Source organism: Globicephala melas, chromosome 1, assembly GCF_963455315.2.
Source record: "Globicephala melas chromosome 1, mGloMel1.2, whole genome shotgun sequence".
Classification (NCBI taxonomy): domain Eukaryota; kingdom Metazoa; phylum Chordata; class Mammalia; order Artiodactyla; family Delphinidae; genus Globicephala; species Globicephala melas.
The window spans coordinates 151,874,255-151,888,107 of NC_083314.1; the positions used below are offsets into that span (position 1 = coordinate 151,874,255).

Here is a 13,853-nt window from a genome sequence, read left to right on the forward strand (position 1 = left end):
ATGCAGTCTCTGAGCTCTTCGAGGGCAGGGAGCTGCAGAGTCTGCAGCCCTGTGGCCCAGCATGGCCCTGCGTAGCCGGCACACAGAAGGTGTCAGTGTGTATTTGCTGAATGAATGAGTGCATGAATAGATGGCCTTCCAAGAGCTTCCTTGGGTCCCTTCCCTCCTGAGGGTGGCCCTGGCCCAGGCTCTGCATCCTGTCCTCTACCGTTCAACTCCCAGACAAGTGCAGCCAACTGGAGCGTGTCAGCCTCAGGTGGTTGCCCTGTGTGTGTTCTTGCCGGCTGTCCTAAGCGATCTGAGCCACCCTTCCACTAGCAGCTGTTTTGCCAAGCAGATATTTGACTACCCTTGGAGCCAGCCAGCAAGCTCATCCTTTGTTAGGTGCTGGCCCCCACTCACCTCTCTGAGGGGTTTATGCAGCCGACCCCTGCATTACAGCCTTGGCAATATAAAAACATGAAAAATTAATTCCAACATTAAAAATATTAATGCCCCCCAAAAGAAGAGGGCAATCTTGTCACGAGTTGATGTTCCTGCAGGAACATAAAAACAGGTTAGTCTTCTAGAATTTGGAGGTGAGGAAGACCTACTCTTGGAGGCCTCCATTGTGGGCACGAGGCTTCCTGCCCCCGACCTCAGAACAGCCTCAGGCTGGCCTCAGTAGCTCAATGACGTGCCACAAGGTGGGGCTGCTGACCCAGATGGCCCCAGAGCTTCGAGCAGAGGACTTTCTGGGAGGCTCACCCGGTGCTCTCTCTGAACTTACGGTCTATTAAAAGCTCAGATTTGTCTCTGTGCTGATCAGTGGGTTGCACTGACTCTTAGGTCGGCTTTCAGGGCTGTCTTCCCCAGTCTGGGTCTCTCTTCATTGTGGTGGGCCAGTTGCAACAAGTTAAGACTCCAGAATCCCCAGTGGACAGGGTCAGTAGTCAGTTTGTGGCGCGAGTGACAAGTGGTTTCACCAAGTGTGCTGCTGGCCCCTGTGTAATCTGTGCCACAGATTGTACAGTATACACCTTCTCACCATTGGGTCATCCAGAAAACTAGCATCCTTGCCTTCCCTTCAAGAAGAGAGGAGGTATTCCACACACAGCATGTGCAGACATGTGGGTGTATCACCCGTTCAGTCCTCCCAGTAACACTGAGGTAGTATCTGTTGTCACCCCTAGTGAACCTGAAGTTTGGAGAAACTCGGCACTTGCCGCAGGGCACACAGCCAGTGGGCGAAGTTAAAACTACAAACAGGTCTGACTCCAAAACCCACTTTGTCATTTTCAGAAAACATAAGTGGTTCCTTGAGGTTGGAATCCGGGCGTTGGGAGTAGAGAGTGACGGGGGTGAGACCAGAGATAGCAGGGATCTATTTTTGCAGGGCCTTTAACTTGAAGTCATAATAAGGAATGTGTAGACTTGAAAGTAAGGGCAGGGGAGCCACTGAAGGGATTTAAAGAGAAAAGAACCTGATCAGATTTGTGTGAGAAAGATCACTTTGGCTGTAAGAGAATGGATTAAAGGGAAAAGAAAGAGGACCAGCTGCCGTTGTAAGAGCAGGAGATGATGGGGTCTGGACTGGGAAGTGGTGCCAGAATGAAGGGAAGTAGATGATGAGACAGAGAAGAAGATACAGCCTGCAGTTCACGCTTGATTGGATTTGGGGGGAAGGCAGGATGTCAAGCTTGAATCAGGTTTCTTCTGGGACATTTGGGAGTGCCATTCACTGGGATGGAGAACATAGGGGAGAGGAGCTTGGGGGAGAAAATTAGTTCACTGCTGGACGTTTTGAGTTTGTATAGATACTTAGGAAGAGAGGTTCCAGAGGTGTTTGGATCTGTGGTCTGGAGCTCAGGAGAGAGGCCCAGACGAGACAGCAATTTTCAGAAGCTCAGGATGTGGATGAAGCCATCTGGCATGTAGAGTGGGGAGAGGTCAGGGGCAAGACTGGGGCACATGGACCTTTGCCCAGCTCCAGACAAGGCACAGGTGGGAAGTCAGTGCTCCCCCACTGGATGGCTGGTGGCCTGGGGGGAGGAGCTGGGCACATTCACTTGGGCCAGGGGAGGTAGATTGAGCAATTTGTCCAGCAATGAGGGAGGAGCCAGATGAAGTCAATAGAAAACTAATTTTCTTTTCTGCTGGAAGAAATGAGGTGTGTGGCCGCTGGGTAATTGCAGATAACGAGGGGACTTATTCTTAATATGCACAGCGGCCACGGTCCCCAGAGTGCCGGAGACAGCAAGGATCGGAGGGGCCCTGACAAGGCCAGATTTATTTGGGAAGAAAATCACCTATCGTGGCCCTTTCAACGGTACCGTGACAGCCCCTGGACCCTGTCATAAACCCTCCCCACTCCTGAGGCCCGCCCCTCCTGCACAGCCATTCCTGCCCCATTCCCCTTCCTGTCGACTACCTAGCTCCTCCCATCACAGCCCCCTCCCTCCACCCTCTACCCCCACAGCACAGGCGTGCACACTAAGGGAGACAAATGACGGGGCCTCAGCTGAGCGGGGCGCGTGTCCGGCCCATAAACCATGGGGATGGGTCACGTCTGGAGTTGCCATGGCCGCCACTACCCACCCATCTGTCTTCTCACTGTTCCGCCTCACACCAGCCTTCATGGCTTCCCGAGCACCTAGAGGAACAAGGTGTCCCTGTGGCTGTCCATGCCCACATCCACTGTAGCTACGTTCATACTGAGCTCTGAGAGACAGGACCCCGTGTGACTTGTCTGGCCTGACCTAGAGAGCTGTCTGCTGAGCGCCAGGTCTGCAGAGCTGGTGTCTGGCTGATGATACAGGACCTGGCCTGACCAGACTCCTCCCACTCCCACAGTCTTTTTCTAGCTCTGGTGGATCCCCTTTCCTGCTAAGGTCCTGGCAAGGGCAGGCTGGGAGCTCAGTGCAAGGGGTTGGTCCTTGACAGACGCAGGGGCCTCGTGACCCCACCTTGACCTTACCACCCCCACACCTGATTATGACATCGACGTACTTCTGCCACCACAGCATCGACCCCACGAGGGCGGTGGCAGCTGAGGTCCTGGTTATGGCACAGGAGCAGAGCACCTATGGGAGGTGGGAGGGGGATGGAAGAAGAGGCAGGTGAGGGAGTCGGGGCCCATGACCATGATACTGAGGCTCCAGAAGTACCTGTTCCTGTGGCCACCGGGGTCTAGGACAGTTTTCACCATGGAGTTTCTTACGGCAGTCAATACCGAGGAAACTGCTGTGACAGGGTCTGGCAGGCGCAGATGTCTTTAATCTGAGATATGGCCAGAGACAGGGCTGAAGCCTGCCGGGGTGGGAGAGGCAGGGCTTGGGCTGAGCTACACAGGCGTGTCTGGTAGAAGGCTGCCGGCCAGGGTGTTAGGAGGACCACAGACCCGGCCCCTCTCCACTGGCCTGGGCTGCACAGGAGCAGGCGCCCAGGCGGTAGCTGCTGGAGCACGTGAGCCTGGGACCCCGGCCCGGAAGTGCCGAGACTTGTGCCTTGTCACCAGTGATCATGGCCTGGGCCACATCTCCCACACACATGCAAGTGCCGGCAAAGTCACCCTGGCCGTGGGCGTGATGAATGGCTGCACAGTAATGAAATGGAGACATCAAGACGGGTGGCGGGAAGACGGAGTGTGGCAGACGGGCCGTCCCCACGCGGCGGCAACAAGAAGGATCGCCCAGCGGCCGGGGGCCGTCAAGGGAGAAATTACACATTTACTCTGCCTTTTTCTTACTGCGACGGTGCCCATACATCACCGCTGGGGCCAGGGAGGGACACGCCGGCCAATTTCCAGCATGAGTTATGGGACTCAGAAGCATTGAGACCAGGCTTCTTGCTGGCCCAGCATCACCCGGCCTAACCTGAAGCTGGAGTTGCTGCCACCTGGGGGGAGGACCCACTGGTTTAGAGCCTATGGCTCCTGAATCTGAACCTGCCTCCCACCCCCACCCGTGTACCTCTGGGCCCACAGGGGAAGGCTCTGGGGCCCATCTAAATGTCTTCTCTTCCTCTTTTCAGATGACTGCAAGAACATCGCCAACATCATGAAGACACTCGCATACCGAGGCTTCATCTTCAAGCAGACATCAAAGCCGTTCTGACTGGCCGAGGATGGGATGGGGCAGGACAGGGTAGCTGCTTGGCCCAGCCCAAAACCCTCCTCTCCCTCACCAGAGGGGCAAAGGGAGAGTGGCACAGCTCTACGTCCAGAGTGTCCCCCAGCCCGCCCTGTGGGCTTGTGTCCTGGGTAAGGCTTGGCCACTTGGCCCCTCTGGAACAGACACTTTGTGCCCCCTACCCCCTCCCCTCAACCTCAGCCCAGCATCAGGCCCTCCCATTGTGGGCCTGGGCTGGGGGACCTCCTCCTCACTGTCTCCTCCCAGTACAGGCTTCTTGCTGGGGCCACCGAGCCCCCCTGTGCCCCCTCCCATCTGTAGTGCATGGTGTGTGGTGCCCCCAGGGCTCCAGGACAGATCAGGCCCCACCTTGTGTCTACCCCTATCCCCGCTGTGAACGTGCCACTGAATAAAGTCGGGGAAACGAGGCCCTGGGTGTGTGTGTGGACCAGGCAGTGCCGTGCCTGACACTGTCTGGATGTGCAGGGGTTACAGCATATGCCAGGCTGCCCTGTGCTCAAGGCCACCAGTAGAGCTGGCAGTCTCTGGAGCACCTAGGGGACCCACACCGAATATGCACAGGGCCCTGGGGACTGTCTGAGCACAAGGCTGTGTTCAAAGCAGCCGGTATCTACGGTCACTGCTGTGTGTGAACCAACCTGAGTGCAGAACCACGGGTGTTCCTGGATACAGGTGTTTGGGCAAAGCTGGTCAGTGGTTAAAGGGCTGCTAAGGGCCTCAGTGCAGGCAAGCCCCAGCGCCATCCCCATGGAGTGGGTACGGTGATCCCCCTCCTGCCCACCCTCCCAGCCAGGGGCATGAGAAGTGGTGGGAAGGAAAAGGAAGCAGCCCAGTCCAACTCAGCAGCTCTATTTACACAGCACCATCCCACACCCCGTGTGGCCCCTCACGGCTTCTTGGCTTTCTTCACAGAAGAGGAGCTGGAGGCCGATTCCCGTCGCTTCCTCTGAGGAGACACAGAAGGTGCTGAGGTCAATGGCCCCCCGGGTCAGATTCAGGCTGGGTGCACGTGTTTCACTCTCTGAGTCAGGAAGGTGATGCCCACTGACCGACCACCCACTCCCTCATTCTCAGAACCCCTCAGAGTGACGACTCCTGTTGCAGGTACTAGAGGGGGTGGGGCCTGCGTACGCACGTGCGTGTGCTCACTAGCAGGGCCAGTTTGCGCTCTCCCGGCCTCTTACCGAATTGGGTGTGAGGGGTGCGCCCACCACATCAATGATGGCGTCCTTGCTGGGGTCCGGGCCGAGACCAGGTTCAGGCACCGCCGGCTCCGCTGGGGCCAGGGCCGGGCCTGATGCCGGTGTGGCGGGGCCCCCCAGCACACCGGCCCGGGCCAGCGCCTCGTGCCGGTGCCGCAGCATCTGCAGCTCGTACTCGCAGTTGGCGCATGCCTGCTTGAGCTCGTAGAGCAGCACCAGGTCACTCCGCAGCTCATTGAACATGTGCACCAGCTCCTCCGTGGGCGTCGGGCTCAGTTCTGTGGGCAGGTGGGTGGAAGGCACAGGGACAGAGCTGGGGTTCTGTGGGGAGGCCAGCAGCCGGAACTGCCCCCCCATGCCCGGCCTTCATCCGCAGCCTCGGTGGGGACGTCCTGAGGGGCTGGCCCCCGCACTCACCCACACCCAGCTCCAGCAGCATCTGTTCCAAGGCCTTGATCTTCTTCTGTCCCACAGAGCTTGGCAGCTTCATCTGCAATGACCCAGGCAACTAAGCCCTCTCCCCGCCACAAGCGGTTTAGAATGAAGGAGACTAAAGGAAGTGGGGGGAGTGGAAGAGAAGTTAACCCCTAGAGGCAGCTCTGGGTCACAGAAGAAAACAGCCAGTAAGCGGAATAGAGTGAAAGCTGTGAGCTTGGCCTGGCATCCCCCTGAGATCCCAGTACGTCCGCCTCCACCTGCACCGGCCCCATGGCCTGCAGCATTCAGGCCGCAGAGCCCAGGGCCCAGACACAGTGAAGGAGGTGACTCACGTACCCGCTGGCTCCGCAGCGTGACGCCTGCGGACTTGAAGTCTGGGAACTTGATGCCTGCTGTCTCAGGAACGGCCTGGGGGAGAAGGAGTTACGGAGACCAGGGTGTCACGGGGAGAGGGCCCAGCGTTAGTCCCAGCCCCCTGCCGGCTCCGCGTGCTCTCAGAGCCCTCCACCCTGAGCTGGGCTGACTTGGTCTCCACACCGGCTTCTCAGCCTCCTTTTTCTGGGGGAGCTTCTTCTTGGGGGCCTTGCGTTCCGTGCGCCGCTGCTCGGCAGTGGTGTCCGCCGCTGTTATCAGCTTCTGCAGGTCCTGGCTGCGCTTCTCCCGCTCCTTCTTCCGGGCCTCGATCTTGCGCAGCTCCTGCAGCAGGTACTCCTCCTCCGCCACCTGGGAAAGAGACGCTGAGACGCCCGTGAGGGTCATGGGGCGGTGAGAGGAGATGGGGAGACGGAGGGGTGCCGGGGCTGTCTGTGAGGGAACCTGAGCAGCAGGGGATTGTGAGGGAGGTGAGGGCTACAGAGAGCAGGGAGGATGGCTGGCGAGAGGCAGGACTGGATGGGGGCGGGAAGAGCGGGAAGAAGGGGAGCTGGGGTGAGGGAGTTGAGGGTATGGAAGAGGGAGGCAACAGTCAAGGGGTTTCACGGCACGGAGCAGAGTCTGTGGGACTTGGGCTGACCTGCTCTGGGGTCCGGTTATAGAGACGCTCCAGCTGTTCCTTCCGCCGTCGCTCGTGCCCAGCATCAAACACTGGTATCTTGAGGTCTGTGCCTGGCACGGCCCGCACGTTGGCAAGCTTGGCACAGATGTGGTAGTAGCGCTCCTTCAAGTCCTCCACAGAACGCTTCTGAGGATAAAGATATAGAGAGAGGAAGGATGAATACTCAGAGGCATGTGGAAAGGAGAACATGAAGGCAGTGGGCCTGCCACGCCCGGGGGTTGGGCCCACATGCAAATGCACGATACCAGCTCACCTTGAACTGCTGGTGGTCATACCGGTCGTGGATAACAACAAAACGTAGGTCAAAGCGGCGGCTAAGATCAAAGAGGTGGTCGGTTTCTGCCTTTGTCCAAGCGTCGTCATGAAGATAGAGCTGGTACTCCTGCTCTGAATACACGGGCACCTGCACCGTCTGCAGGCATGGAGGGACAGGGGGCACGCCCACGTCACGGCACGTCCCGCAGGCTCCAGCAGCCTGACCACAGCCCCTCCTGTTTATTGTCAATCCCTGGGCTGGACAAAAGCAAATCCTCTGCCTGGAACCCTGCACAGGGCACCTGGAGATGATGTTTCCAGAGCAAGAAAAGAAACTCTCTGCTTGACCAAACGCCCTGGCAGCCTCTAGAACTGCTGCCTGCCTCTGAATCCACTCCAGGACCAACTTCATCATGCCTTGGGCTCCAGAGCCTCGGTAACAGGACACATGCTCCTGACCCAATGGTTAAGATGAGGGGACCACGTGTAAGTGCTTCTGGGGAGTCCAAAGGTCAACTTTGGAGTAAGGAAGATGGCTAAATTCTGGAGAAAGGCCCAGGAGCCCTAGTCATGGCACACTTGTCTGAAGCACTCCTGCCACCCAGTGGTGACAGTGAGACTTGCAGCTCCCCCAGAGCTGGCCAAGGTCACATCTCTAAGGAAAAGGCACCTGAATCCTACTCGCAACATACACCCCCCCACCCCAACACCCATGTCCTGTCCCCCAGACCTCCCTCAGGGACAAACAGCACCACCACCAGCTGCGTCTATCAGTCAGAGACCCCAGGAAAGAGACAATGCTAGGCTGGACCATGGAAGGTTCTCCATCAAAGACCACATTGGCTCTGAACCTGCTCTCAAAACCCTTATGTCCAGCTGCCTCTTGGACATCTCCTACTGGAGATCCTATATACATCTCAAACTGAATATGTTCAGGTGATACATGTTAACTAGGTTTACTGGGGTGGTCATTTCACAATATATACAAATACTGGATCATTATGTTGTAACCTGAAGCTAATATATGTATGATATATAATAATTATACCTCAATTAAAAAAAAAATCCTAATATGTTCAGTACTGAGCTCATCGCCCTCCCTCAAACTCCTATCTCCCCCAGTCCGGATCTCAGTCAGTGTCACCATCACCCAAGCAGAAACCTAGCAGGCATATTTAAATCCTACCTTTGCCCTTGACCCATCCCCTTTCCCACATCTGTGGATTTTACCTCCCAATTCTGTATCTCCTCTGCCACAGCCCTGTCCAGACCACCACTACCCCTTGCCTGGATAGAGAAACAGCCTCCCCACTGGCGTCTCTGCCTCCATTTAATCCTCTTCCAAACAATTCTCCATCTGCAGCCAAGATGTGACCTCTCTGAACACGGCTACTTAAACTAAAGAGAAGCTCACCGTCAAGCAAGGGAGATGGCCATTCATTCATTCAACAAATATTTATCATGGGCCTGCTAGCCCTATGCTGGGGACACAATGCTGGATAAGACAGACAGGGGCCTTGCCTTCTCAGAGCTCACAGTCCAGCTGAAAATTTAGTAAAGTGCAGCGAATTTGATGACAAAGGTATGCCTAGGGTATAATGAGTGACACCTGATGCAGCCTGGGACAAGGGTTGTCAGGGAAGAGGTAAATGGAGCCTGGTTCAGTCTTAAGGTTAAGTAGAACTGAACCAGGGAGGGAAGGCGCTGGAGAGACTCCTAAGCAGGGGGGCCACATAAACAGCGATGAGAGAGAAATGGCCTGATGTGTGCGGGCTTGGCAGTCAGGGACACTAAGGGAAACAAGAAAAGGGTGAGACAGGGAGAGGCCTGAAGAGAGCCTGGAGAGTTGACAGAGGGAAGCTGCTGTGAGCCCTGTGTGACTGCTAAGGAGTCTGGAATTCAGCCTGCGGCTGACGGGAGTCAGTAAGGTTAGTTTTAAAGAGAGGAGTGAGATGGTCATGATTCTCTTTTTTACAAAGACCACCCTGGCAACAGTGAAGACAGGGTGAAACATGAGCCTGGGAGACCAGCTGGCAGGTTTAAGAAATAATCCAGGTGGGAAGTGAAGAGGCCTGAAATAAAGCAGCACCAGCGGAAGGTAGAGAAAAGGGCATGGGCTTGAGGGGCTTTAGATGAAACATCATAGGATGTGACAACTGGCTGTGAGGGGTGAGAGAAGACGCTGTCATAGGTAACTCCTATGTTTCTGGCTTGAGCAGGAAAGCGGCTGGGGAGCCACAGACTGAAAGCGGGACCCCAGGAGAGAGCAGTATTGGAGGGAAGATTGTTAGTTCCCTTTACTTCGACTTTACTCTCCACCCAGTCACCACGATCTTTCTAAAATTCAAATCTGATCCCGACACCTCTCTACTTAAAATTTGCCAGTGGCTCCCTAAAGACATCAGAGCAAAGCCCAAATTCCTGAGCCTGGCTGCCAAGCCCTGCCTGACGTGGCCCTGCTGCCCTCTCAGGTCTCATCTCCCACCATATCCTACCTTGGACTTCAGGCTCCATCAACAGGGAAATGCCCACAGCATCCCACACATATGACTGATTTTTCATTTATGCCTTTGCTCATGATGTCCCCTCTGCCTGAACAAGTCACTGCACTCCTTTTCTACTATTACCTGGTAACATCCTTCGAGACTCAAATCAATACCATATGACCCAGCAATCCCACTCCTGGGCATATAACCGGAGAAAACTCTAATTTGCAAAAATACATGCACCCCTATGTTTATAGCAGCACTATTCACAGTAGCCAAGACACGGAAGCAACCTAAATGCCCATCGACAGATGAATGGATAAAGAAGATGTGGTATATATATATATACAATGGAATATTACTCAGCCATAAAAAAATAATGAAATAATGCCATTTGCAGCAACATGGATGGACCCAGAGATTATCATACTAAGTGAAGTAAGTCAGACAGAGAAAGACAAATATCATACGATATCACTTATATGAGGAATCAAAAATATAATACAAATGAACTTATTTACAAAACAGAAACAGACTCACAGACATAGAAAACAAACGGTTACCAAAGGGGAAGGGGGAGAGGGATAAATTAGGAGTTTGGGATTAGCAGATACAAACTATAATATATAAAACAAATAAACAAGGTCCTACTGTATAGCACAGGGAACTCTATTCAATATCTTGTATTAACCTATAATGGAAAAGAGTAAGAAAAAGAATACACACACACACACACACACACACACACACAACTAAATCACTTTGCTGTACACCAGTAACACAACATTGTAAATCAACTATACTCAATTAAAAAAAAACTCAACTCAAGTTCTAACTTCTCCAGGAAGTTTCCATGACCTTCAGTTCCTCCCAATATGGCATGTATCCCACCAAACTGTAATTGCCTGTGCCTCCCCCCAGCGCCCCAACAACATGCAGAGTTTCTAGAGGGCAGATACTGTGTCTGATTCATGTTTGTGCCCTCACTGCCTCGGGCTTGACGCGGCATGGAGTAGTATTTACTAAATACAAAATGAACACTCTTTTGTCTTTACCTCAAATTGTCTCATCCAACCTTCCCACCCAAATCTCTTACCTCTTGCTTATCCCTTCTCAGTCTTACATCTCCAGCCTCTCCCTCCACTGGACCTGAGGGGCCTAAGGATGGTGGTGAGGGGCCTAAGGAGGAAAACCAGTTTGGGGGCATGGGGGAGAATGAGGGGTCACACCTGGACGTACTGAGTCTGAGAGGCCTGTGAGCCATCCAGGGGGAGGTGTCCAGGTGCAGGTGGGTATACTGGCTGAGGGGAAGGAAGTCAGGACTTGGGAGTCCTGGGTTCAAGCCCCCAGTGCTTGCAGGCTCGAAGTCTAGGCTGCTCCAAGCTGCAGAGACTGTGGGGCTATATCGTGAGTGGCTTAAACAACAGCCTAGGGAATCCGAGCCCAGCCCAGCTCTGCTTCTCCCTGGTTGGGTGAGTCTGTACAAGGCCCTGCTCCATCTGAGCCACAGTAATCTAGACCAGAGATAATTCAGCTTGGATTAGGGTACAGAGAATGAAGAACACAGGCAGATGGGATTTATTATAGAAACAGAGTCAGCAGGACTCAATGACTAGATGTATCACTGAAGTCTAACTCAAATGCCAGCTTCTCAGAGAGGCCCTCCCTGACCACCCTATCTATTAGGCCTCCCCTGCACCTACAAGTTCACTCTTTATCTCATTTCATATCCTGGTTTTATTTTATTGACGGCTCTTATCTGAAAGAATCCAATTCATTTGCTTACATGTTTGTTATCTGTCTTCCCCTACCTTCTTTGTCCCATTGTTGATTGAAATAATATGAGAGCTAAGGGAGAAGCTAAGTCAAGGATGATTCCCAAATTTCTGGTTTGGGCAATTGGGTGGATAGTGGTGTCATTCATTCACTTATGTGAGGAACAGGTTTGGGGGTGGGGAACTGAGAGAAGATTATGAGTTCTGCTCAAGGGTATCCACTTGATCTGAGGTACCCGTGGGGCCTTCAGGGAGAGAGGTAAGCAAATGACTGGATATATGTGGACTGCTGCTCTGGACTGGAGATACTGAATTGGGGTTAATGGCATACAGAGGGCAACTGAGGTCACAGGGTAAATGAGACAAACTAGGGAGAAAGTAGAGAGTGAGAAGAGTAGAGCACCTAGGACACAGCTCTGAAGAATAGCGAGAAATAAAAGGCTAAGGCAACAAACCAAAACTCAGAGCAGGTCTAGGAGAGGACAGGATCCCATGGGCAGTGAAGACCCACAGAGGTATTTGCACCAATGACTGAGTGGGTAACCACTGTTAATGACCTGGCCTGAGGGGGCCTCTGGAGCCAACTAGGAGACTGGAGTGCTCAGGCAAGTGGCTCAGAGTAGGTGGGCAACCTTGGCCTACGTCCCAATGGTGGTGGCTCACCTTATTGAACCTGGCAAAGGGGTAGTCCTTGCCCTCCTCTGCTGCCCGTCGCCAGTGGAAGAACATGGCTCCATCCTTGCGGGCTGGGTTGGTGAATGGCATCCACTTCCACGGCCGCACCTTCTTGGAGCCCAACTTGGCCTTCACTGTGCGGTAGCCTTGACCAGTGTCACTGGGTAGCAGTGGGGGTGCATCCCTGGAAGCAGGGTTTAAGGAGGTGAGAGATTACAGTCAGAAGGTGTGTAGAGAGCCTTTGGACCCAGGCTGCTGATCTACCATAGAGCAAGGAAGTCACGTCCTGGAGTGAGACATCCGAGCTCCCACAACCTAAGCAAGCGGAAGCCCTGTGTGGAGAGGGGACGGGGGAGAAAATGGCTGGGAAAATTAGGAGTTAGGTACATGCAGGTTGGTCAGGGACCAAAGCCTGGGGGATCTGGGATTCTAATACTTGCTTCTTGTCAGAGTAGAGCAGTGCATAGACCTCCCGGTGCATGCCCTCGGGCCTCTTGAAGGTCAGTGTCTCAGAGGACTTCTTGGACTTTTTCTGGGGAGGGAAACCACAGGAGAGGAACCACAGGCTAGACTCCCTTCCCTGAAAATTCTTTAGCCCAGCTCAATCCCTGAACAAACCAGCATCTACAGGTACAATGACACACATACACACTGTGACACATAATGACACACTATGAAGGTACAGAAACCCACTCAAGGGGCACCTGGGTCTGAGCAGGTCATTCCCCTCCACACCCGTACCTCAGAGCCCTACCTGTCAGAGCAGAAGATACTTTTCCAGCATCTCTCAGCATGTCACACCGAGTTGATGTCCCCCCAATATCCCACAAGTGTCACACTCTCTAGGTCCTGTCTTACAAATGTCACACCCTCTTGGTCCCCACCATTTTCCACGGGGTCCCACCTCCTCCATCCCATCTCACCAAGGTGACACATATTCTCTATCCCGTTATTTCACATCTTTTACCGCCCATCTCACAAGAAGTGTGGCACCTCATCTCTCCCCGAGCCGTCTTCCGTTGTCACTCCTACCCACCACTTCACTAACGCTACCCAGCGCTCTCAGGCACCACTGCTACCTTGTCCGGATTGATAATGTCCTTCTTGCTGATGGTCCCGGAGGCTGCATCCCCCTCTGGACCCCCGAGTTCTAGAATGTCCCGCACATCCGCGCCCGTAGCCATCGCGCCCGAGAGATGGGGGAGCGCCCCGAGGTCAATAGTCAGTGCCTGAGGAGCTACCAGGCTCAGATCGGGGGGCAGAGCCACTTCAGCCCCAAGTGGGGGCGGGGTGAAGAGGCGGGCCGCGAGGACGAGAGTGGCTCAGGGTCAGGTCGGGGCCCCGCCACTGTCCCGCCGCCTGGGTCTCCCTAACGGCCCCAGCTGTCTCCTAAGCCCCAGGACCTCCGCACCTAGACGTCCGGGCTGCGGCCCAGCGACTCCCCTATCCCCGCAAAGCCGCAAACAGACACTTCCGGTCGTGCGCGTTAGAAATGTGGCCGTCAGGAACACTTCCGGTCTGTGCTTAGCGGAAACCGAGCCGGCTGGTAACCCAGTGTGAAAACTACTGACCGCGCAGGGACTGCTGCACTCCTTGCCTCCCAGGAGCCCGCGCGTTTCCTGGGCTGCCTGCTTTCTGGCATTTTCCCTCTGCGTTGCTCCGTCGCGCAATGAGGAGAGAGTGCACAGCTTTGTGACCTTGGAAGTCGCTTAATTTCTCTGAACTCGTTTCTTCACTTTAAAATGGAAATTGTCATGGTACCTGCGTAAGTGGAGTGACAATAATCCATGTAAAACATTTGCACGGTGCCTTTTTTCATTACATAAATTAGTGGTATT

General features: G+C 54.3%; 2 protein-coding genes across 12 annotated transcripts in view; one reads left to right on the forward strand and one right to left on the reverse strand.

Moving 5' to 3' along the window:
* Nucleotides 1-4,537, forward strand: part of ERI3 (ERI1 exoribonuclease family member 3) — a 129,381-nt gene extending 124,844 nt beyond the window's left edge. For all 9 annotated transcript variants that reach the window (XM_060306343.1, XM_060306351.1, XM_030866079.2 and 6 more), the window contains one exon: nucleotides 4,012-4,537. In XM_060306343.1, coding sequence (XP_060162326.1) covers nucleotides 4,012-4,094 — 83 coding nt within the window. In that variant the 3' untranslated portion in view covers nucleotides 4,095-4,537. The remainder of the gene's footprint in view (nucleotides 1-4,011) is intronic.
* A 402-nt stretch (nucleotides 4,538-4,939) lies between these two features.
* DMAP1 (DNA methyltransferase 1 associated protein 1) lies at nucleotides 4,940-13,495 on the reverse strand. Of its 3 annotated transcripts, none has more exons than XM_060306327.2 (10): nucleotides 13,427-13,495; nucleotides 12,456-12,547; nucleotides 12,004-12,199; nucleotides 7,078-7,236; nucleotides 6,783-6,950; nucleotides 6,308-6,493; nucleotides 6,107-6,178; nucleotides 5,750-5,822; nucleotides 5,315-5,610; nucleotides 4,940-5,076 (listed from the first exon to the last, which is right to left on the reverse strand). In XM_060306327.2, the coding sequence occupies exons 2-10, from the start codon at nucleotides 12,494-12,496 to the stop codon at nucleotides 5,017-5,019; spliced, it is 1,251 nt and encodes a 416-aa protein (XP_060162310.1). In that variant the 5' UTR covers nucleotides 12,497-12,547; nucleotides 13,427-13,495; the 3' UTR covers nucleotides 4,940-5,016. The 3 variants fall into 3 exon arrangements, with proteins under 3 accessions (XP_060162310.1, XP_030721916.1, XP_030721923.1); XM_030866056.2 differs by having other exon boundaries at nucleotides 13,095-13,495; XM_030866063.3 differs by lacking the exon at nucleotides 13,427-13,495 and adding an exon at nucleotides 12,770-13,041.
* Between the last annotated feature and the right edge of the window lie 358 nt (nucleotides 13,496-13,853).